The sequence below is a fragment of the Pyrus communis genome, chromosome 11 (genome assembly GCF_041283825.1).
Source record: "Pyrus communis isolate YQ-2024b chromosome 11, ASM4128382v1, whole genome shotgun sequence".
In the NCBI taxonomy this organism is placed as follows: Eukaryota; Viridiplantae; Streptophyta; class Magnoliopsida; order Rosales; family Rosaceae; genus Pyrus; species Pyrus communis.
In genome coordinates this window covers 16308305-16331551 of record NC_142575.1, presented here as the reverse complement: position 1 = coordinate 16331551, position 23247 = coordinate 16308305, and the positions used below count along the sequence as shown (strand labels likewise).

General features: G+C 36.9%; 2 protein-coding genes across 3 annotated transcripts; one reads left to right on the top strand and one right to left on the bottom strand.

Annotated features, from left to right (window-relative positions):
* Positions 1-1629: 1629 nt before the first annotated feature.
* On the top strand, positions 1630-6405 carry EMB1379 (embryo defective 1379). 2 transcript variants are annotated; one of them, XM_068482154.2, is made up of 6 exons: positions 1630-2001; positions 2521-2717; positions 4501-4581; positions 5217-5456; positions 5721-5798; positions 5873-6405. In XM_068482154.2, exons 1-6 carry the CDS (start codon positions 1887-1889, stop codon positions 6113-6115), a joined length of 954 nt encoding a protein of 317 aa, XP_068338255.1. In that variant the 5' UTR covers positions 1630-1886; the 3' UTR covers positions 6116-6405. The 2 variants fall into 2 exon arrangements, with proteins under 2 accessions (XP_068338255.1, XP_088535585.1); XM_088679459.1 differs by having other exon boundaries at positions 1634-2001; positions 5721-5795; positions 5873-6205.
* A 540-nt stretch (positions 6406-6945) lies between these two features.
* On the bottom strand, positions 6946-13877 carry LOC137742312 (putative apyrase 6). The gene is made up of 8 exons (XM_068482153.2): positions 13097-13877; positions 12901-13013; positions 12679-12792; positions 12062-12116; positions 10931-11089; positions 10224-10321; positions 7659-7855; positions 6946-7362 (listed from the first exon to the last, which is right to left on the bottom strand). Exons 1-8 carry the CDS (start codon positions 13662-13664, stop codon positions 7092-7094), a joined length of 1575 nt encoding a protein of 524 aa, XP_068338254.2. The 5' UTR covers positions 13665-13877; the 3' UTR covers positions 6946-7091.
* Between the last annotated feature and the right edge of the window lie 9370 nt (positions 13878-23247).

The following is a 23247-nucleotide window of genomic DNA, read 5'->3' as shown; positions in this document are numbered from 1 at the left end:
AGGAGGAGGCTTGGCTTTGGATTGTGTTCAGTATATTTGAACCCGACTAAATTATACATGGCTTTTGGAATGGATTGTTAGTACGCCGTGGAGCGTACTAATAAAGATGGCCTGCTTATTTATCCGGTGGTTATTTAATACGGAAGTAATAATCCTATCCGGTGTCTTATAGGGTGTGCTAAATGAGACCTTATACACCTATCAAGCTGTTAAGAACCCTAAACGGAACGGCCAATTGCCCAAATAATAAATGTAAGATTCAAAGCTATTGTATTAATTTTCTTCCATCAACAAGACACTTTAGAGGGTAATATAATCATTTTATACCTCATTAGCTTTTTTTTTTTTTTTTTGAATAAACGATATTATCTACATTAAGAGGGAGGGGGTTTAGCCTTACAATGGACTAGCAATAATATAGTTCAAATTCACCTTTGGTGGGAATTGAACTTAAGACCTCTCACTCACAAGTGAAGAGGAATATCACTAGAGCGTAGTACTAAGTAACATCCCTCATTACTCTTAACATTGCATATAAGTTGTGAATCTAACCATCAAAAGTTAATTCCATAAGACTACTTTATCAAAAAAAATGTTTCATTCAACTCTTGGCAATCTATCTTCTAAAGTGTGCCACATGCATGTCAGATGGCTTAGATTAACAAAAAATTGGATCTAATCTCATAGTAGCGGGAATTGGTAGTCGTTCATGAGTTTAAAGACTTATTTTTCTAAAAAAAATTATCTAGAACTCATATAATAATTCAAAGACCAAATACATGTGTTACTCATTCATTTTATAATTAGGGCAAAACAAATCCCTGAGTGGCCAATACTTTTGGTTTCTTTCCTCTTTTTCCTATTGTGTTTCTTTTCTAGTTGCGGTCACTCTCGCTTGTGAGAAGAGTCTTTATAGTTGCGGTTGATTTCTCGCTTTGTCGATGAGAGCCTTTGTGGCGTCCATGACTTTACAAAATCTTTAAGTGGCGACTATCATTCACATTTTGTTTTGGTTTGGTTCGTGCACATAGCAAAGGATTATGAGGAGAAAAGATCATCGTCTGTAAGAGTGACTCATGTCAGTGCTTTTGTACTAACAGTTGCAAGATCATTAGATGGTGGTGTAGTTTTTTACTTGTGATGCCATCGTGGTGGTTCTATGATTTGCAAGGTTTTTTGTTGGTTAGATGTGAGTCTCAGTGGTGGTTAAGAAATAGTGTACTCATGATGAGTATATGAACTTGTGTGGTGTTTTTTTTTAACATGTGTGACCTCTTGGTTATATTGAGTATGCTTGCCAGATGTACGTTTTCAATGATTTATTCATAAATTCTTATTACCCTAAGATAATGCATCATGACTTCTTTGGAGTAATACTTATAAATTTAACTATAATACTAATCATACTAAATTGGGGGATAACTGGTAGCAAATTACGGTTATCCACTTCTTCCAAGGGTCGGGAAGACTCACACATGCATGTCAAATGACATTTCAGCAACGGATTTCAAACCCGAAACCTCCAATTTTTAGTTTAAAAAAAAAAAAACCTCGTAATCTATTTTTTACCACGGGATCCCCAGTTCGTGATTATGTATAAATATTGTTATCAACCCCGAAAATTACAGCACCTACTGATAAATTCCAAAATAATAATCCACAAAAGTTTGTTCATCTCCGCTCCCGCCATCTTAAATATAACCCAAAACCCTAATTATTTCCCGCCCTGGGAGGAGCAAAAGCCCAAAACTATTTTCCGGGAAATCTTCTATTTTCTCTGCACACAAACGGAAACAGACGCCCATTTTCGTATCCTTTGTTAGGGTTAGGGTTTAGGGTTGTGCGAGCGAATCGATCAGAATTTGGAAGGTGAAGGGGAATTGAATATGACGGAACTGAACTCGAAACACCAGACTGTCATTCAAGCTCTGCTTTCGCGCGGCCCGCTCAAGGAGGACCACTTCCACTCCCTCTTCACCGCCCTCACCGGCAAAACCCCAGGTCTTCTTTTCCTCTTCTTTTTTTGAATTTCCATTTTCAATAATTGTTGGGCTAAAATTAAGTATTATTATTTTTGTTTTAATCCGTTAACTTGTGTCAAAACGCTGAAAATTATAAATTAAAGAAACAATTTTAGCTTGGTTTTTAACATTTTTAGTTTGATTCATTGTTTAGGGTTGTTTCATAACCATTTCGTTTTTGTTTTCACCTTTTTGAAAACTGAAAATTGAAAGTAGTTACCAAACGAGTTCTGAAAACTGAGAACAAAATAGTTATCGAATGGCCCTTAGTTTTTGATTTTATAATTTATTTTACAGCAGAAATGGTGGCTTCGTAGTTGTAGCGATTACATGCTCTGTATAGAGGTTGATGTTTTTACTCCATTTTCACTACCTGTTCACAGTCATGATACTGAATTAGGTAGTCATAGGCAGCAATTAGGAGGGCTATCAAGAATTAATTGAGCACTTATCTTCTTCTGCAGATATCGAGAAGTCTAATCTGTTCATGTTGAAGCAGGTAGTGATCGGCAGAAGTTTGATGATTTTCTTCTCAAGATAAACAAGGCACTTTCTTATGTTCAGTTTGAGGTTAGGGGATGCAGAAACCAATATGACGGTCAAGTTTATTACGGAGTTGTCAATAATGTTTCCGACGAAGAATCCAAGCTTGGAACAAAATATTCAGTCGCTCAGATTGCTTTCTATAAGGCCATTGTAAGTCCGAAAACATTTGTGTTTTATTTATTTTTTTTTTCCCGAGCCTTTTGAAAATGTAAATGCTATTATTACTGGCTTTTCATGGTCAATTGAGTTAATGAAGGGAAGAAATAACGCAGGTTGTCTGATACTCAGAATTTATCTTACTATTCTAGAACAAAATGTTAATTCTTCGAGATATACCCTTCATTGTACTATCTTGCTATGGGTTTCAGCAGAATGATCAGAGTCCCTTGTAGCCATTAATTACCATTTTATTGTGAATGCCATTTGGTTGAAGTAAACATTGTCGCACATGAGCAGTAAAGGTAGAGAATAAACCCATTGCATGAATGGAAAATAATGATTATGACTGCTTTTTAGAATGAAAAACATGACTAAGGAGTAATCGAATATTGCTTTCCGTTGGTCTTGCAATATATAGTCTGCGAAGATTAGGTTTAGTTTTTGGTAGTTAAACCGGAAACTAATGATCAGACGAAGCTAGCGTTCAAGTATCTAAACTATCAGAGAAGCTCTGAGAAAGACAAAGAACTAAGACTGTATTTGGTTTTACCCCTATGATGTAGAGGAAAAGAAAAGAAAACAAACTACAAGAAAAGAGAATCTTCTTGCATTGGTGGTGGCTAAGAATTGATTGGTAACTCTTGTTTTTGTTTACATTATAGTTTTGTGTGTAGAAGACTTCCAATAACCACAATTTTTTATGCGGACCATAAAAACTTTGTAAACAGCACATATTTCAATGACTAAGTTATTATTTCTTTTATAAGATTTTTCGTTTCCAACCAAAAGCAAGTCTGTACTTATGGTAATCTAGGGCATATCTCGCCATTATGAATTTCTAAACTGTTTTCTGTTTTGTTTAACATGGCATTCTTCTGTCCTGTACTTGTATTTGTTATGGTGAATGGTGAATTAAGTTTTATCATGTTGTAATTCGTCCAGAATTTACTCCTTTCTTTCTCTCTGTAGCCAATTTTGAAGAATAATCAAGACTATTAAATTGTTCCTTTTTTATGTTGTAATATTAGGGATGTCATAATAGAAAATCGATGATGGTTAGACTATTTTCGAAACTCAAGAAAAAGGCACCTGGAGATCCTGTTGACCATTAGCTTACCAGAGACCTAGCTTAATTACAAACACTCAGCAAGTATATGGAATTTTGTTAGGCCTCTTACTAATTAAATTTCTGTCTGTGTATAAGATTTAGTAACTTCAAAATCAGTGGTCTCTATTTTAAAAATAACAAATATTAATAAACACATAACCCTTTAAGTTCTAGTGGATTTGGCCTCAATGGCGTGTGATCATCTTTACTGCAAGTGGCATAGGAGCGGGGACAAATCAGCCCTAAAACTCTTAACCTTGAGTTCTATCACATACAGTACAGGAACGGGCGTATACAAAGACATGCTGAGCGTAATCTCTTTAGTTTCTATCTACATTAAGTGCACAGTCACGTGCAAAATCAAATATGTGTGTGTGGGGGCAAGCACATGCACATATGCATATGTGTGAAAAAAAAAGACACATTCAGGAATCACGAGAGTTTGTTCATTAAGGATGAACAAGAAGCTAGCCCGGTCAATATTGTCATTTGAGTGTATAAATGGTTGAACTCCAGTTTAGATGCTTGGTAATAGGTGGTCCTCGACTTTAAAGAAAAAGAAGAGAAGCTAGATTTCTTTTGAAGTTGTGTAGTTGTATACTTAAATAACTACATTCATATTATCTTGTTCTTTTCTTTTGATGTTATTTTGATATTAAATATCAGATAGAAGCAATAGTGCAGGATGCTGCAGCTCAAGGAACCATATCTAACATTGATGCTCTTAATCTAAGATTAGAGAATCAGGTATGTCTATTTTTTCTTAATAATAAAAGCTCTATTTCCTGCATGCCTAGTCTTTCTTGAAGAAGTTGGGGTTCCACCATAAGACCAATTGGCAATATAGGGGGTAGCCAACTACTTATAAGCACATGCAAGGTCCCTCCTCTCATCAATGTGGGATTCTTTCTCAACGTTTCCTTGCATCAATCTTTTGTATACCACCGCTGTAAACCAGTAACCAAATGACAGAGTTATACTTAATGGCTTTAGGCCTTCTCATTTATCCTCCAGATTCAATATGATAAAGGTCTTGTTTTATTTTCTTCAAACATCATTTGTTTTGCCCATTTTCAGAGAAAAAATATAAGAGTACCCCTGGCATAGGTATGTTGTTAAGACTTAACCAATGTGAACATGCGAGTGACACTCACCATAGTTTTTTAAAGAACGGACAGAAAGCAATCTTTGATGCTGAGAAATTTGAGTCAAAGGGTTATTCTATTCCACCTCTTAGAATGAAAAGAAATTAAATCAAAATACTTAATAGCATGGCGATGCATTTATACAAAACTTGAATAGGAAAACACTTATTTTAGGAAAGGGTTATTCAACTCGTTCATGCACTTATTTACTTGATAATTTTTGTGGTCTATTTTTAGGTTCTCATGGGTTCAATGTCGCAATCAGAAGGAGGTCTACCTCATGTGCCTCCTGCACTAAAGAATTTCTCGATATCTCAGAAGGAGAAAACTCTTGATGAACTTGTACGGGACCAATGGCTTAGCTTAACTCCAGATAATTATATTGGACTTGGTATCAGATCCTTCCTTGACCTGCGAAGTTGGTTACGTAATAATGAAGTTCCGCCATGTGAAGTGTGCAATGAAGCCGGGGTGAAGGTCGGCCTAAAGTTTCAAAAACTTCATCACTTTTTTAGTATTGCCAAATTGTTCATCCCACTGCATTGCTATTCCGCCTTCTTTCCTTTTATCAGCATTTTGTTTCTTGCTCTAGGATATCGAGTAACAAGAGGAAAAATAGAATTACATAACAAGATTACAGGACATGGGATACTTATGTTATTAAATAAATTGACTACTTTGATTTGTTAATCGTTTGCTGAAGCTGTTGAATCGGATAATTTGCTGGATTATGTTTGACAGGCAGTGTTGTGTGAAAAAGACGGATGTAGCGTTCGAATTCATCAGTATTGTGCGAAGAAAATGTCTCTGCAAAAGAAGGTATTGATTTACTTATTGCAAAGTAAATATGAAGAGAGTTGTAGTATCGAGTTAATCTAATCAATGAGTTTCAGGGCGGAAGAGTTTGTCCAAGTTGTGGTACTCAATGGCAATATACAGTAACCAAAGCAGAAGCTGTGGAAGAAGAGCCAGATTACCCTACCGAGAGCCAGCCACACGTTGGACCCAAGAAAAAGAGGCTGCGAAGAAATGAAATTGGCGATGGAGATGTAGCTGAATGCGGCTCCTCTCAAGCATCCCTACCTGGTGGTCCTACTCCGAGAAGATCCAGTCGAAACTCAATCCGCCTCAAGTAATTTGGTTTCAAGTTGTGGGTACAGTGGCATATATTGTATGTTCTGCTTCGAACAATCTTGAGTTATCGGAAAAGGTGACGGAAGTACAAACGTAGGATTGATTAGACTTAAGGCAATGCTGTAGAAATCCGGCATGATAAGAGTTAGTAGGATTGTTTCGTCTAGTGCATTGCCCCTTGCTAAGTAACTTGCTTTTCAAGGATGACCGAGTTCATCACAAGATATTCAATCACTTTGCGTTTTGGTTTCGGATGCTTAATAGCGAGTAAAATTATGATGATTATAATTTACATAGATTAAAGTAGTTTAAAATATCATTTTATTAAAATGTCTATATTCGCGGTTCGGCTTTACAGCTAAATTTAGCCTACCATGCTCAATATGTGGTAGAAAAGTACATCAGAGAAGCAAAAGCAGAAGTTGCATCACATAGTTTATGGAGAAACGCTGTATGCCGATCCGTGTTCACAAAGTCAAGAGAACCATTCAGCGCATTTCCAAGAAAACAGACAGTTTCGGCATCATCGCCAGAATAAGTGCTGGGGACGGTGGCCAAGCGATCATTACTGCGAATGAACGGTTGCGGTGGTGGAGAACCGTTGCCCCGTGTTGAGGAGGCATTGCTAACACAACTGTCTACCATGGAGCCGAGGCGCCGTGTGGTTTCTGTTGTAGAAAGATTGCCGCACCTGAAGATGCTCATCTTGGGACTCCAAGTTCTACACCTTTCTTAAGTAAATTTGAATTCGCAGTTCTCGTGTTCACGATGTATGAAGCATCATCATGCTACACCCAATCAATAATTTGAGGCATTGTGATAGAAGGCAGGGTTTCAAGAAGTAGATGCAGAGTTGGTAACGTGCTCAAATTAATGTTCAGAATAAAAATACAGATTTCAAATTCATCATGAATATGAATGGACACATAGAAAACAAATGAGAAAGAAATAAAACAAAAAAACAGAAAGATGTGATGATTACCTAGGTACACGGGTGATTATATACCGTCCCTTCTCTAAATCGTATATAGTCTTTATTTGTGGTTTCCGGGATTGCAGTACAAAGAATACAGCAAACACAGCTATTAAAAGGAAAGCAAAGAAAGAGAAATAAGTGACTGACTCGTTTCCAACAATCTGGCCGATATTATCAAGTTCCCATTCAAGGGGCTCCAGCATTGTTTCAACAAGGAAAGCACCCAGTGTCCAATCAAGGAGAATGTTTCCGGTCTCATTTGCATATCCAACCCTGAAATGCGGTCCATCTTACAATTTTCAGTTCAAGGGAAGCTACATCATAATCTTTAATCTTCGTGTTGTATAGGGTAGAAAGTAGCATGGAATATGAATAGCTCTACAAAATGCTAAATCAAGTTGAAAGACATGCACAGTGCATATGAAAGTCTTCAACATTGTTATTGAAATACTCGTGTCGACACCAAAAATATTGGCTGTATAGCTCATAGCATTTCCGTCAGATTTTTAGTTGACTCATCTGATCTAATAGATATGTAAAGAGTATAGCACCAGATTTTCACCACATACCTTTTCTCATCCATGGGGATTCCTAGACTGTCATGCAACAGCGCCACCATATATGCAGATGAAAAACAATATTTCAACAGATCTGAATCAACAATGCTATGATGCTGATTTTTCTGTTTCTCCCAATCATCTTCACAATAATGTTGACCTGCTGCCTCTAATTCAAACAAAGAAGCTGTTGGCACCAGCCCAAAAAGCTGTACAAGGTTGAAGAGGAAGTACCAGATTAACAACTGATAAGAGACAAGATTAACAAGTGATAGAGACAAGACATCAAGCGAAAAATATGCAAGCTAAACAAAAACAAAAGTAGAACTAATATGTGAAATAAGAAGATTTTAGTTATCTTTACGTGTCCTTACTCCATACACTTCAAGGTAGATTTAAGTGAAATCAAGTTTACAACATCCTTTGAACGTAACAATACCTTATAAGCATTATGAAAACAGGCACTTCATGAAAGAAAAATCCTTTGGGCCACACGCTCCTATAAATTGTCAATTCACATTTATCAACCTGGGTATACTCAGTTGCCAATGTACTTGGGAGAAGGTAACCGTTGATATATTTAATGAATGCGCGCCGGTACCTAGGTGGAACATGTTTCTAGTATTTGGGCAATCCTTAACCAATTCTATAACATCAATACTTTCCTAGAACCTAGAGTGATAAGAACATTGAGGTTAGCTAAGCGAATCTCTGGAAAGGAAAAACGTTTCAGTAATTAAAATGCCCAAATACGTTTCAGTAATTTGATCCAAAATGTGAATACACCTGTACTAATACAACTGGAAAGACCATACTATTAGGCCTAATTACTATCTTACAACTAACACCTGTACTCAAAACAGAAGTGAGGGCATTGTGCTAAAATGTAAAAGCAGTAACCCACAAAGAACAACACTCAGGCATGTCAGAACGCCAAATCCCTCAGAGTCCCTAATATTTTACAGTTCGCACAGTACTTACTCCTAAATTTATAGGCCTTGATTGCTTGACAAGCTCCCTTGAGATTTAAACATTTCTTTTGAGTTTTCCCTTCTATTTACCATTAGAATTTAGGCTCCTTGACAACTTTAGAGATTTGCTGCATTTTAAGTGGAGTTCATAAGTTCAGGGACCAGAGATATCTGGCAGTGGGAAGCATTAGCATATGATTTGTGCAAGCAAGGTATCTAATTCTAATTCAAGGGAATTGTTTTTGCTAGCACTCTCACTGAAATCATTGACTTGCTGGAAGATAAGGCCTGAAGGGCATTGAAAACCTCACAAGTGACACTGATTATTCAAGTATCTTACTGTGATTTAGCAGCTCTTAAATTTTTAAATTCCTACTGTTTTTTTCCTTTTCTAGACCTAGTCAGAGTAACTTGACTAATTCCTGAGAAAGTGCAGTCCTTAGAGCCACTCCACATACTTACAAGATAAATATCTTGATTCCAGGGGGTGCACACAATGAGCTATGTTGCTTGCAAATGCTACACTCAGACCCGAGTCAGTTAGGCTTTTCTACAAACAGAACTTGCTTAGGCTCGCTTGCCGGGGGCCTTCCTAGCTGCTGCATAACACGAACAGATGGAAGTATTGCCGAGGGGCCTTCCAAACTCGGCCCACTTATGGCATCTAAAAGTAAATAGGTTGTGCATGCAATTTTCTAATAAGCTAGGTTCAAACTTGAGGGTCAACACTCAAGTTGAGGTCAACCTAGCAGGGTCAGATTAAATGGGCCATAAATTTGTACACAGGCCCAAACTCGGGCTAACGCTTCCTAAAGCATCTTGAAACTAAACCAGAGAAGCCCTCAAATAACCACTCTGATAGAAAATGAGCCTGTATTTGCTAAATTGCATATATGAAGTCTGTGCAACTTAGTTCCTGCATTTTCCGTTCAAACTATTGTCCCCTTTTAGTTTTGGTAAGTTGTGTTGTGTAAGTGGCTACAAAATCACATTTCCATCAAGTTAATTGACAGAAATGGTACATATTCGTTAATCCCTATAATCTATAAAACATTTGAGAAAGTTCCATTTTCAATAATGAAATCCCTATCACCCTTTCTAAATATTGTTTGCAAAGTTCCCTATTGCCCTTTCTAAATGTTGTTTGCAAAGTTCAACACAAGTTGCTTGTAGAAAGATGTTACTTCTGATGGTCAGTTTCATTTGGGTCCAAAAGTATTTTCAATATTAGGATCCGATCAGTTTTTTATACTACTATGTATTGAAAAGTCAAACTAAAACACCCAAACAGACTGAAAAAATTACACTAAATGCCACACCACTTTGTTTTCTATCAAAGTGGGCAAAAGTTGGCTAATCCAAAAGGCACAAAACTGGTTGACTTGTGACGTAAAACTATAAAACATAAAGCAATATTGGTAGAAATAAAATAAGATCATTGCATTCCCAAATTTCACAAAAGTTTATCTGATCATAACAATTTTTTTATACGTATCTAAAGCTCTAACCAAGATTTATGGGTTGTTTAACACCAGATCTATAACTGAACACTCATGATAAACTAGATTTTAAAAAAGAAAATAAATTAATCTCTTTATTTACCAACCTCAGAAGTAAATAAGAAGTTCTGGGTAGAAACGGGCTTGCCTCGTAACTCAAAAGGAAAGGATTTGACAATTTTGCAAGGTGCACCAATGCATTTATCTGCATTTTATAAAGAGCAACTATTAATGATCATCTTTCATCCATACAATTAACTTAGAATCTCAAAAACCAAAGAGCTGTAACTTCACAGTATATCAAACAGACAGTCCCTAACACTAACAGAATGATTATGTAAACAAAAAAAGTTTATGTCTATGAATAACCTAGGTAGATATTACTATAAAACTTATCAATAAGCAGGAAGTAAAATTTCTTTCTAAAGCCTGATTACGTCATGTTGTCAACCCACGACATAGAGATGTATTCCTTTATTGTGTCAGTATTTTATTCCAATCCAATAGATCAATATGGTCATTTGCAATTGAATTCTGCCAATCACGAATAGTTTTCTACATGCAACATCATATTGAAATTCTCTTTCTAGAAAAGAGTTCTTTCCTAGATCCTTGATGTTTATTTAACTTAACACTGAAGTCAAGCTTCCAACTTACTCCCTTTTGGGGAGACTTCGTTATCAAGACTTCTATTGTGGTATAACGGGCATTATTAGTTTATTTAAAAAATGGATACCAGCACAAGAAAATTGAATTTCAAATGGAAAGGAAAATTAGAAACGCATGACAATGAAGGAGCAGAAGATGATGCTACCTTGTCTTTTCTTTAATGATGCCAAAGCCTCAGATTTGCATGCAGAAAAGTTTCCACCCATTGAGGAAACTAGAAGTTGTGCATCACTAGCATTCACTGTCAGCTTATATCCTCTAGGAATACAAGGGTTACCAAGACTTCTCTCCATAGAATTTGAAACTGCATGACAGGTGAGTACAGTTTCCCACAATCAGCAACAGTTTTTAACTTTTTATAACAGAAAGTTTGAAAGTGCATGAGAGCATAGTTGTTTCAAATCCACCAAGATACTGCATTTTAAGATTTGCTTCATATCTAAGTACTTATACTAAACAACAATGCATAAGTAGGCATGGCCATAAAGATCAGCAGGAATCCCAGACAACAAAGCAATGGATGCAAGGTAGTCAACCCTACTAAGCATGGAGTGGACATGATGATTAGAGTCTTCAAACTTTAGGAGTGTGGATACAGTAATAATCCGAGTTTTTTAAAGTATTAACCAAAAGTTCTTTGGCATCGTAATCTAATAATGGTAAAAAATGACCTAAACCATTCCTACATATTCTTCTTCAAGTAACAACTGTGTTCAAGTCATGCTACATTGATTGTATTATAAGTTTATTCTATACTTTTAGTTAATCTTTATGTGAATTGTGCATTTATTTTTCGGTTCTCATTTATCAAAATGCTCCCATTTCTCAACCCAAGTTTTATTGCATATGAAATGCAAGTCCAATAACCTTATATACCAGTCACATAAGAACTAAAAATCCGGGAAAATACGATAGAGATGTAGAATAACCCAGGCTTCTAGAAACCTCACTAAGCTCAATAAATTAAAAAACTAGTCAAGAATATTCTGCTTTGAACATTGAACTACTAGGAAATGGTGTGGGGAGCTTTAAAATAATGTCGAAACTAGAGTGTGCCACTGATACTTTAGTAACACTATATTTTTTATTGTAAAAAAAGTAAGAAAAATGCAAACCAATGGTGTGAATGGAACCAAAAACCACAACCAGTTGGAATTCATGCAACATATATAATAATAATAATAATATAACTATAGTTGTTCGAAGTACCATGAAATCAACTTTAATCAACTTTTATCACATGGTATCATAAAAGAGAAAGGCCAATAAATCGTACAAGGCGTCAACTCTCTGGACTTCTGCAACTCATATAGTGATTCCCAAGCCGCATCCTGTATCAAAAAATTAAAATAAAAAAAAGAGTTGTTGGAACATTTGATTGAGAATTTTCCACTGTATTCTTGAAACATTGCCGCCATGGTGAAGTAACTTAAGTTTAAGCTTGGAAAAATTCATAAAGCATAAGAAAAGTAAATACAGGGCATACTTCTGTTATGAAATTCTTTTGCTTTATGAAGAAAATAGAGTTTGATTATCCATTAGCCATCCTTCCCTATTTTCCGAGAAAAAAAAATTAATCAAAACTACAGGTAACTTTAATGTAATTGATATCCATAGTGAAAGTCACCCCCTGTTTAACATATGATGTTTCAGATCAGAGTTAATTAATAGATAAAAATCACATGACCAGTGAATGAGAATCTACCTCGACTTTTAAAAGATAAACCAAGAACTAGTTAGACTAATTCTGCTGATATAGATTAAGCATACAAAGTGCATAAAGTCGAAAACAGTACAAGTTGAGCTAATTCTGCTGACATTGATCCCAATTTTCATGCATAACTTCATCAACAGTAAAACAAACGACAAACAAACGGAGCTCAGATAAAAGACCTGGCCAAATAGCGGCAAGCCTTGACTGTAAAGGTGGTAAGTAACTCCAAACAACTTGATGATTCGAGACGGGGAGGAATTCACTTGTCGTGATTGTTTTGCAGCAAACGTAACCTGCACGGTCATACATTATTAACACAACAAAAATGAAATAAAAGTAGAAACACAGAAATGATGTAGTAGTTGGTTTCAAATCAAATCAAATGAACGTAAAGTGTAAACCTGCAAAGAAGTCCCACCAAGTTCAACAACCCCAGTGGTTTCCTGAGGCTCACTCGTCATAGTTCCAAGGGCATAATTGGCACTCACCCAGGCATAAACACCTTGTTCCTCACCTGCCATTTGCACCAATTTTCAGTTCAATTTCAACCCCAAACTTCAATCTAATTAACTAAATTACAGAGGATTCTATGGTAACCTGGAATGACTCGGGCCCACTCGTCTTTGAACCAAAACCCGGACGACCTGAGAGCCTTCCGGCACGACTCGAGAAGCTTCTCGGAGACGTCGGAGCCGAGGGCGTCAAGCTCAGAGCCAGAAAAGAAGAGGAGCTTGGTGTTGGGGCGCTCTTTCTTGGGCACCTGGAGGGTGGCGAAGCGGAGCAAGGGGCCGAGGGAGGGGCCGGCGCGGTCGGGGTGGGAGGCAAAGGCGGAGAGGGGTAGGCGGGAGGAGGAGGAGCTGGAGGGGGCGGTGCCGTCGAGGAAGTGGAAGACGCGGATGCGGATGGAGGAGGGGCGGGCGGAGATGACGATGCCGAAGAGGGTGGAGTGGGAGTGGGCGAATTTGGGGGAGAGGTGGAGTTTGTGGGCGGTGGAGAGGAGGTAGAAGAGGAAAGGGAGGGCGAGGAGGGAGAGGGAGGGGATGAGGCATTTGGAGGGAAGGCGATTGCTGCGGACGGAGGCGCTGCCAGTGCCAAACCCACTGGGCGGCGGTCTCTTTGATTGGGATTGTGATTTGATTTGGATTTGGAGGGTTGACAAATCCATCGGCAGCCACTTTTGATTCGAGTTTTGGCCCTTCCTTTCTTGCCTACCCTTACCTACATTTGCACGGGAAGTGCACACAGACAGAGTGTGTCAGATTGTTTCAAAATTATTTCATATTTGCCAATTATTTAGGGATTTGCATATGCAATTGGAAGATGATGGTTATATACACACACGCGCACACACGCAGGAAGCCTGGAAGTGATTCCCATTAAAAAAAAAAAACCATTAAATTTGATTTTAATGAAATTCTATAGTTGAGATTATGTGGTCTGTGATTTAATCTTAATTACAGAATTTTGAGAAAAAAAACCATTAGATTTGATTTTAATGAAATTCTATAGTTGAGATTATGTGGTCTGTGATTTAATCTTAACTACAAAATTTCATTAAAATCAAATCTAATAGTCAAGAGGGTGTTCCTATTTTTTTTGAAAAATGGGGATCCCTTTCCTTAAAGGGCCTGTGTGTATATATATATTTATTTATTTATGCTGCAGTCCTATTAGATTATAAATATGATTGTGTAAATACTAGTGTATCTAAGATATCTTTATATTCCCTTTGGTAGTCTAATTCCTATTAGAGTTGTAATTCTAAAAGGGTAAAGATTTTAGTTATTCTATTACTATAAATAAAGGCATAATGGGGTGAAATAGAACACATCTCACAATTACACATCTCTCTCTGGCCTCCATAATTGTTCAGTAAATTATGCCTATAACACGTTATCAGTACGCTCTTGATGCTGCGCTAAAGAGAGTTTGATATTCAATCAGGGGAATATTACATTTTAATCATTCTTTTTATGATTAATTTATTATTTTATTGAATTGATCTACATGCTATTGATTCAATTTAATTTTTTTTTTTTGTTGAACGTGATACAACACATTTGAGATGCAATTCCGACTTTTAGAGAATGATCTTCTACAAATTCAAAGGCCCAACTGTTTTCTGCCAATTAGTTTGTTTTAAAATAAATTAAGATATTTGAAACACCCTTGATGCGTGAAAACATTCCCCATGATGCATGAACAGTTTATACTTTCCTTTCAATTATATATATTGTATATATGTTCATATATTTTGTCAATATATATACTTGTTCATGTAATACGCAATTATGCTATGTGGAATTTGTGAATCAAAGCATCGAAAATTCGAAAAAAAAAAATCTAGGATTTATTGCGACTAAGTCGCGGCTCCACACCGCACCACCGAGCCGACATGGCTGGCTTGCAGCCATGCCATCACCAGGACAACATCGTTTTGACACCACTGCACAGCACCAGGCCTCGGCCTGGGTTGGTATCCATACGAGCCTGAAGCCCTGAGTTCACCAGTAGGCCCTAAAAGCTTTGCTGGGCTATGTCCTGCCTCGGCCCACCCTGCATGTAGCAAGTTTTGCTTGTTGGGCTTGCCACCTATCACGACCTGCGATCACCAAAGCCAGCCCAAATGGTTGGGCTTATTTCCCCACGGCCCAAATCGAAGCCAACCCAAGGTTGGGCTTCTCGCATACCATCTAGGCCAACTTCCATGCTGGACTTGTATCCCCCCGCACCAAATTTGGCCCACAACCAGTAGCTTGGGTTGCTGGGCCTATCCCAAAAACCTCGGCCCATGGCTTACAGCCATGCTTAGGCTACTTTGCAGCCAACCCGTGGCCCAATAACCCTTTTAGGGCCTTGCCATGCACACGACACCCAAGCCCACCGATATTGGGGTATGGTTTTTCAAATCCAATGCTATTTTTAACATCCTCTATAATTTAATCTGAATGTTATTATTAGTTTTTGCTTCTATGATCGACTCTGTATGGTCAAGTAAAGTGACCAACAGTCCATTAATTTGACAATTAATCCAAAATTATTGCCCTGAAACTCACTTTTGGACATTACCGATTCAATAAATTATTTTGTTTTTTTGAACCGTTGACTCACTTTCGTAGTCCCGAAGCACTCACACACGAGTTCCTGAAGCAACCCAAATCTGCTACACTTAGTTGTATATTGTATTCTGTGTTCTTACAGGTACCTCCTTTTTAAGAACTAGAAGTTCATAACTGATGTGATATAAACTAGCACTCAAATTAAACCCTCTTATTGACAATTGTAGTAAAGATGTAAGTAGGGATTGTTCTAGGTTGGGGATTATGAGGGATTGCTAATCTACTCTAAATTGACTTTAAAACGTAAAACTAGGCTTAAAAACACTTAACTAGACTCAAAGATTCAAAACAAACTAAAAAGACTCAAAACAGCACAAAACAAGCAAATAGACTCAAAACAGAAACTAAGAGTGATTTTGGACGAATTCTAACTTAACTTTAACTCAAAACACTAAAGGAAACAAACTAAAACAAGTTCTAACTAAGTAAAACACGAAATATTAAAGGGGGGATTGGTTTTGACGAATTTAAAGTAAAACAAACAGATTTAAAGACTTAAACAACTTTGGATGAAATTAGGTGAATTTATAGGTGATAAGCTAGCTAGAGGGTCATTCTCCACACATGACACACTTGCATACAAATTGATTTTCAGTTACTTTTTCAATAAACCATGAACCACACCCCATATTAACCGTGAACAACACTAATTAACCCTCAGATTTTCCTTAAGTCATTGAATTGGATGGAATACACATCGGCAATCAAATTATTCTTCAATAGTTCCCTATATGAATAACATAATAGAGATACAATCAAATCCATTCCAAGCCCAAAACTGCTCCAAAATGCACCAAAATGCACTTTCTTGCTACTTTAGTCAATTGAACCTACAAACACACGAAAATAGCTTAAATCACTATAATAAATAGAAACTAACTAAGTCAATGCAAGGAAATAGGCTAACAAAGATGCATAAATATGCTCCTATCAAATTCCCTCACACTTAGCTTTTGCTAGTCCTCGAGCAAAACAAAACAAACAAAACAAAACACAATCTAAACCTACCAACATTTGCCTCAGGGATTTCCAATGAACATGACATATTAAAAATCACTGCTCCCACAGATTTTAGCTGTTTTTACACTTAAGCAAACACTTAACCACAGTTACCACTCATTAGTTCGCATTTAATCAATTAAAACAACATTTTGAAAGTAGTAACATGCCTTAGAGAATTCCCTCAATTCCTCACTAGATATACTCTCTATTTTCACACAGATTTTCTGACTACACTCCCTATACTAAGTATATGTGAGAAGATTGATGTAAACATGTAGACTAATGCTCACATATGTTATAACAAAGAAAACATTTTCTGGAATTATAAATATGACATGTATATGATCTCATGAACAGAATGCTACTACTTAGAAGCGGGAACCAGGGATTCCATATGCTCATACCAATTTCAAACTCCACATATTGAACCACATAACAATCAAGATAGAAGTTTAAGGGTTGTAACGGGGTTAAGGTATTGGCTAACAAAGAAAGGTTAGGGATAAACAAAAGTTCTTAAAGCAATAAGAAGCAAAGTAATGAAATAAACACTTAGAATTCACTTTTGAATGCAGAAATCAACTTTAAAAACCCATGGGAGGTTCACACAAAACTTATAGTCAAATTCAAACTTTTGGACCCTTTCTTCAACAACCAATACTTATGAGTTTATTCTCACTTATTTCTCAACTCTTTTTCTTTCTTTTCACAACTTTTTCTTTTCTTCTTTTTTTTTTCTTCAATTTCGTGCCCTTTTACCTTCCCCCACACTTGTTTTCTACAATATGTTGGTCAAAAGGAATCCTTCTAAGTCATGCTTCACTATTCTTTAAGAACAAGGGTATGGATAGCCCTATTCTAGGCTAGGTAAGGATAATGTGGCTAACAAAGAAAATAGGCTGGCTAAGGCTCAAAAGGGTTAAACCTACAATACATATGCAAAGGGTAAGGCTTTTTGGCTCTGGTTTAACTAAACAACTTCATCTTATTGTATGTTATTCAATCAATACCATGCTTTGAATGAAACAGACATGAGTTCTAGTATTTGGATCTATAATGATGAAAACGCATTCTAAGTAGCAACCAAGCAAAGAAACAATGAGATCATGCAATGACTTTAGAAAACAAGAAATCAAGATTAATAACTCTCCAAATAAAGTTTAGGCTCAAGTCTCTCAGGGTTGTAGCGTTAGTTTGAGTTCCTTCCTTTAAGCATGTTACAAAAACTAATTTTTTCTTTGTGATTACATGTGAATTCGTAAACGACAACTACAATTAAGCATAAACCAAAGAGCAAATCAAACTTTCATCCATGTTTGTAACTTTCTTTAACAGTCATGCAATTAAAAACCAAATCCTCATCATTGTGTTGGAAGGTACCCTAAGACATAAACAAACATAAAAAACTACTCTAAAAACAACTATTTTTGGGTTTTTCAAAACATTTTTGAATTTTTTTCAAAATTTTTGTATTTTCTGTTTAAAACACATTAAAACACTTCAAAACACACTAAAAACACTTTAAAACAGTGAGTAACAACATTAGAAGTGATAGGTGATAAAATCCCACGAAAATCATGCAAAAACAGCTTGTTTACCCCCCCTCACACTTAAATCAAACATTGTCCTCAATGTTTCAAACATAGACTCACACACAAACAACCAAACAACACAACTGACAAACACAACTATCATGGCAAAGTAAAAGCAATAAAGAGTAGGGTTTAGGAACGTAAATATGGTTGTGGAGTGTTGGCGATTCCTAGGTCTTTATTCAAATGCATGGGTTGCCTCCCAAGAAGCGCTTGCTTTAACGTCTTCCAGTCGAACGATACCTCTCTTTAAGCTTCATTAGAGCCCACGGCATGGAGGGGTGCATCCTGCATAACATTGAATTAGAAGTTCTTCGTAAAAATATTGAATTAGAAGCTCTTCTTTCATTTAATGTTAAGGGCATGATGCAAGTAGAGTCTTGAAACACTCATAATACACTAGAAATGACTCCCCTTGATTTTGTTGAATTCCATTAATCTTCTTCCTCAAAAGAATAACTCTTGAAGTTGGGAAAATTTTCTCTAAGAATGCTCTTTTCATGCTTTCCCAAGAAGTGACGGTTCCAAGTGCCAATTCGTACAACCAATCCTTAGCTTTTTTCCAAAAGAGAGAACGAAAAAGCTTTCATCTTCAAAATGTTGGCATCCACGTTGGTTGGGGTCATGCTTGAACATACCACTTCAAATTCCTTCAAGTGCTTGTTTGGATCTTCCATGGACAGCCCATGGTATTTGGGAATATGATGCAGCAAGCTAGACTTCAATTCGAACTCATCGGTTTTGTCTTAAGTTGCCCTAGGATATTGAATGCATAGGGGTGCGGCATTGTCCAATCCCGAGGCTGAAAGTTCCTTGATTGTTCGATTATCCACTGCCATGACCTGTGCTTCCTCTAATTCCCTTGCCGTGACCTCTCCTTCTTCTTCTAGTTCTTGTTTTTCAAGCTCAGGTTCAGGGCTGGGTGGATTAGATTCTTGTTGATTCCTCTTCCTTCTCAAAGTCCGCTCAAAATTGTCATCAAAGTCCAAGATATTTGCACGAACAGGTTGAGAGCTTCGTGTCATAAACTAGTACCTAAAAACAAGAAAACAAAACAAGGTCAGCAACTAAAACAAAAACACACGAAAAAGAAACAAAATGAAACAACGGGGGAATAGCAAAGTTGCTAATCCCCGGCAACGACACCAAAAATTTGATGTGATATAAACTAGCACTCAAATTAAACCCTCTTATTGACAATTGTAGTAAAGATGTAAGTAGGGATCGTTCTAGGCCGGGGATTCGGAGGGATTGCTATTCTACTCTAAACTGACCTTAAAACATAAAACTAGGCTTAAAAACACTTAACTAGACTCAAAGACTCAAAACAAACTAAAAAGACTCAAAACAGCACAAAACAAGCAAATAGACTCAAAACAGAAACTAAGAGTGATTTTGGACGAATTCTAACTTAACTTTAACTCAAAACATTAAAGGAAACAAACTAAAACAAGTTCTAACTAAGTAAAACACAAAATATTAAAGGGGGGTGGGATTGGTTTTGACGAATTCAAAATAAAACAAACAAATTTAAAGAGTTAAACAACTTTAGACAAAATTAGGTGAATTTATGGGTGATAAGCTAGCTAGAGGGTCCTTCTCCACACATGACACACTTGCATACAAATTGATTTCCAGTTGCTTTTTCAATAAACCATGAACCTTAACACCCCAGATTAATTGTGAACATCACTAATTAACCCTCAGATTTTCCTTAAGTTATTGAATTGGATGGAATACGCATCGGCAACCAAATTATTCTTCAATAGTTCCCTACATGAATAGCATAATAGAGATACAATCAAAGATCATTAAGCTTTGTGAAAATATAAGCATTGACAAGACATTTGTAACTATGAATATCATGATACTCCTGCCAGGAATTTACATAACACGATTGTGACTAGCAACCTCCACTACTTGTGAATATAAGTTCATAACGATTATGTGAAACTCCCTTATATTCTAGCATCAAATTCATGCATGCAAACTAAGTGTGCACCCTCAATCAACATACAAGAATAAGTTATCAATCAAGCAGTTAAGTAAATTGCATTCATGATTTATGAAATCACAACTGGAGGTAATCAATTCATATTGGAAATATAATCATGGTTTTAAAGTCTCCTCTAGCTAAAACAAGTTTAGCCTCTCATGTTCACAGCAAAACAAAGAAAACTTAAATTAAACATTGAAAACAAAAGATTGAGTACACCTAGAAACGCTCCAACAATCCAAGCTTGAATGGCAAGCACGTCCCAAGGGGTCTTCTTTCATTCTTCTTTGATGCGGCATAAGGGTTGGGTGAAGGTTTGAGTGATGAATTGTATGAAATAATGGCTGAAAGTATGAATAATAGTGAATGGCTCCCCTAAAGGCTGCGGCAAGGGCCTTTATTTATAGGTTTAAGAAAAACAAAGCCTAACTTAATTTGGTAAACAGGTTTGATCCCAAATCCACAAGGAAAATGAGAAATAAATGTCAGAATCCTAGGGATAAAGGGAAAGGATATGCGGCAGAGAATTGGGAAAGGGAAAGGGAAAGCCTTGCACGGCAAGGAAAGGGAAAGGGAGAATTGGTGCGGCATCCCTCTTTGACTGGGATTGGGGCTTCTAGAACTTATATTTAAGTGTCCTAAATTAATTAGGAACCCCCCTTAACAGCTAGAAATTAAGTAGGAAAAGATTAGGATTGACGAAGTCAAAATAAGGAAGTTTGACTCATGTTTCTTTTTTTCTTGCTGATTCCTTGTCTTCCAAGTCTTGAATTAATTTCTTTAACTCTTTAGCACATTCCTAGCCTCTCTTGAACTTCAATTTTGTCCATCCACCTTTCTCCATGCATGTGCTATCCATTCCAAGCCCAAAACTGCTCCAAAATGCACCAAAATGCACTTTCTTGCTATTTTAGTCAATTTGACCTACAAACACACGAAAATAGCTTGAATCACTATAATAAATAGAAACTAACTACGTAAATGCAAGGAAATAGGCTAACAAAGATGCATAAATATGCTCCTATCAATAACTAAACTCAAACTTGTAGTTTCGAATTTAGTGCGTTTGAAACCCGAAGTTTTCATAAAACAATACACCGATGAAAAATTGATTTTCATGTAAACCGTGTCTTAGAACTCAAATATTCTAACTTTGATGCTTATGGATGATTAATTACCATAGCACTAATCATAATCTTTTTCCCCTCAATTCAGTGGATTGTCGAACCGTCATAAGTTCGATTTTCTTGATTTGGATGTTTCTAATAGAAGCCACTTTATGTGGGGTGTAAGACGTGAATCTTTACTTGACTATTAAGAAGCTGAGAAACCATTGTAGCCAATAATGGCATGGAAGAGCTGAATAAGCCTCTGCCATGATCTTCATTCAAAGACTTATGCCGAAGCATTACAAACGGAAGTACCTCTTGAACGAGGATTCCATGGCTCTTTGGCTGGCTCCTACGGACTGTCTAATTATGAAAGACATTGCCTGAAAGTACACCATGATTATGTCCATGAATGAGTACAATTTTGAAGTTTATAAATCCGATCGAATTTTGACTGGAGAATACTTTTCTCGTCATTCCATGTTTCTAACTCGCTCCTGATGCAGCAATGTAGAGAATAGAAGTTTACCAAATTCTTGGATCTGAGTACTACCACAAACTTGAGAGAAAGGTATAGACTCAGCTTTGGTTGGAGTCTACCAAATGGTATAGACCCAGTTCGGTTGGAGTCTACCGAATTGCTCAACCCAGTTTGGTCAAAGCTTACCAAACGATGATGCCCTGCTTCGATAGGGATGCACTGAAGGGTATGCTCTGCCTCAGCAGAGGTCACCAAATGGTACTACTCCGCTTTGGCAGAGACCTACCGAACAAACCCCTCTAGCTTCTACTAAAGCCTACCGAACCCAATTTGGGGTCTGTCTCTCTCATAATCCAATTTAGAGTTTGTTTCTACAATATATGGTAAAATTAGAGCCTGCCAAGGTGTGGCATCATGCCTAAAGCATGATCCTTGGCATCTAAAACCTAAAACTTCAAGAATAAGGGATATTGTTCCCGAACCTCAACCCTGCAGAATCTACTTCCATCTTGATGGAATAGATCATTGGTTATGCACTTGTCTGTGCCCCTACCAATGTTGAGGACTACCATTCTCATAGTCAATATGTGAGACTAATTTTGCTCCACCAAACATCGTTGGAAGAGCAGAATTTTGACATGAATGGCCTTGTTGGCCAAATCCCCTTAGTAACTTTGGTTTACTTTGTGAACATTTTTCCATGTTCTTGGATTCAAGTTTGGTGTTTGTTTTTCGTTATGGATAATCTTATTGATATTGTCCTCGAATACAAGTTAATTGAATCGTGTTTCTTGTATACATGTGACCAAATTTAATTAAACACGTGATTAGTAAGGAATGTGGGAAAATTAGTTGTTTAGATGAATGCGATACTACGCACACTAACTTTACACGTAAATCATTTCTCTAGCAATGACTTCAGGTCTATCCAACTTGATTAAGAGCACTGGCATGCTCCTCGTTGTATTAATGGTACTGAATTGCCATGTTAGAGACCTTATACTTTATCCATTCCAGAAGAACATCGTTGAGTTTTCTTAAGGATATTCGAGATGACAATGATCAATGAAACCACTGAAGAAAATAAAGTGAAATATCTTTGCACCACTTCCAAGAATGAGCCTGAAACTTTGCCTTGGGGCCAATGGGCTGTCTCTCAACTGGGAACACACCACATGTGGCCGACCTAGAGCCTAGTGATTGAGCAATTTACTTGCCTTTGCACGACGTTTTGGGACACTTAGGTCAAATAATGATGCTACGACACATCTCCTTACCCAAAGTAAGGATCTTGTGCCTACAACCACACTTTGCCAAGCCTACTCGTTGGGGAAATTGATTTTCTAAATCATCCCTTTCAAAGATACGAAATCACCCTTTTTCACAGTGGATTCAAGGGAATATATGTGGACTAATCCAACCAAAATGTGGACCATATAAATAGTTATG

Bases quoted from the DNA above. Each gene is read 5' to 3' on its own strand.
- EMB1379 (XM_068482154.2), top strand. From the start codon at position 1,887: ATGACGGAACTGAACTCGAAACACCAGACTGTCATTCAAGCTCTGCTT. The intron at 2,002-2,520 runs GTCTTCTTTTCC...ATGTTGAAGCAG, and splicing joins CCTCACCGGCAAAACCCCAG to GTAGTGATCGGCAGAAGTTT. The intron at 2,718-4,500 runs GTAAGTCCGAAA...ATTAAATATCAG, and splicing joins TTGCTTTCTATAAGGCCATT to ATAGAAGCAATAGTGCAGGA.
- LOC137742312 (XM_068482153.2), bottom strand. From the start codon at position 13,664: ATGGATTTGTCAACCCTCCAAATCCAAATCAAATCACAATCCCAATCA. The intron at 13,014-13,096 runs GTTACCATAGAA...TGCAAATGGCAG, and splicing joins GTGGGCCCGAGTCATTCCAG to GTGAGGAACAAGGTGTTTAT. The intron at 7,363-7,658 runs GTATGTGGTGAA...ACCGCATTTCAG, and splicing joins ATCCCCATGGATGAGAAAAG to GGTTGGATATGCAAATGAGA.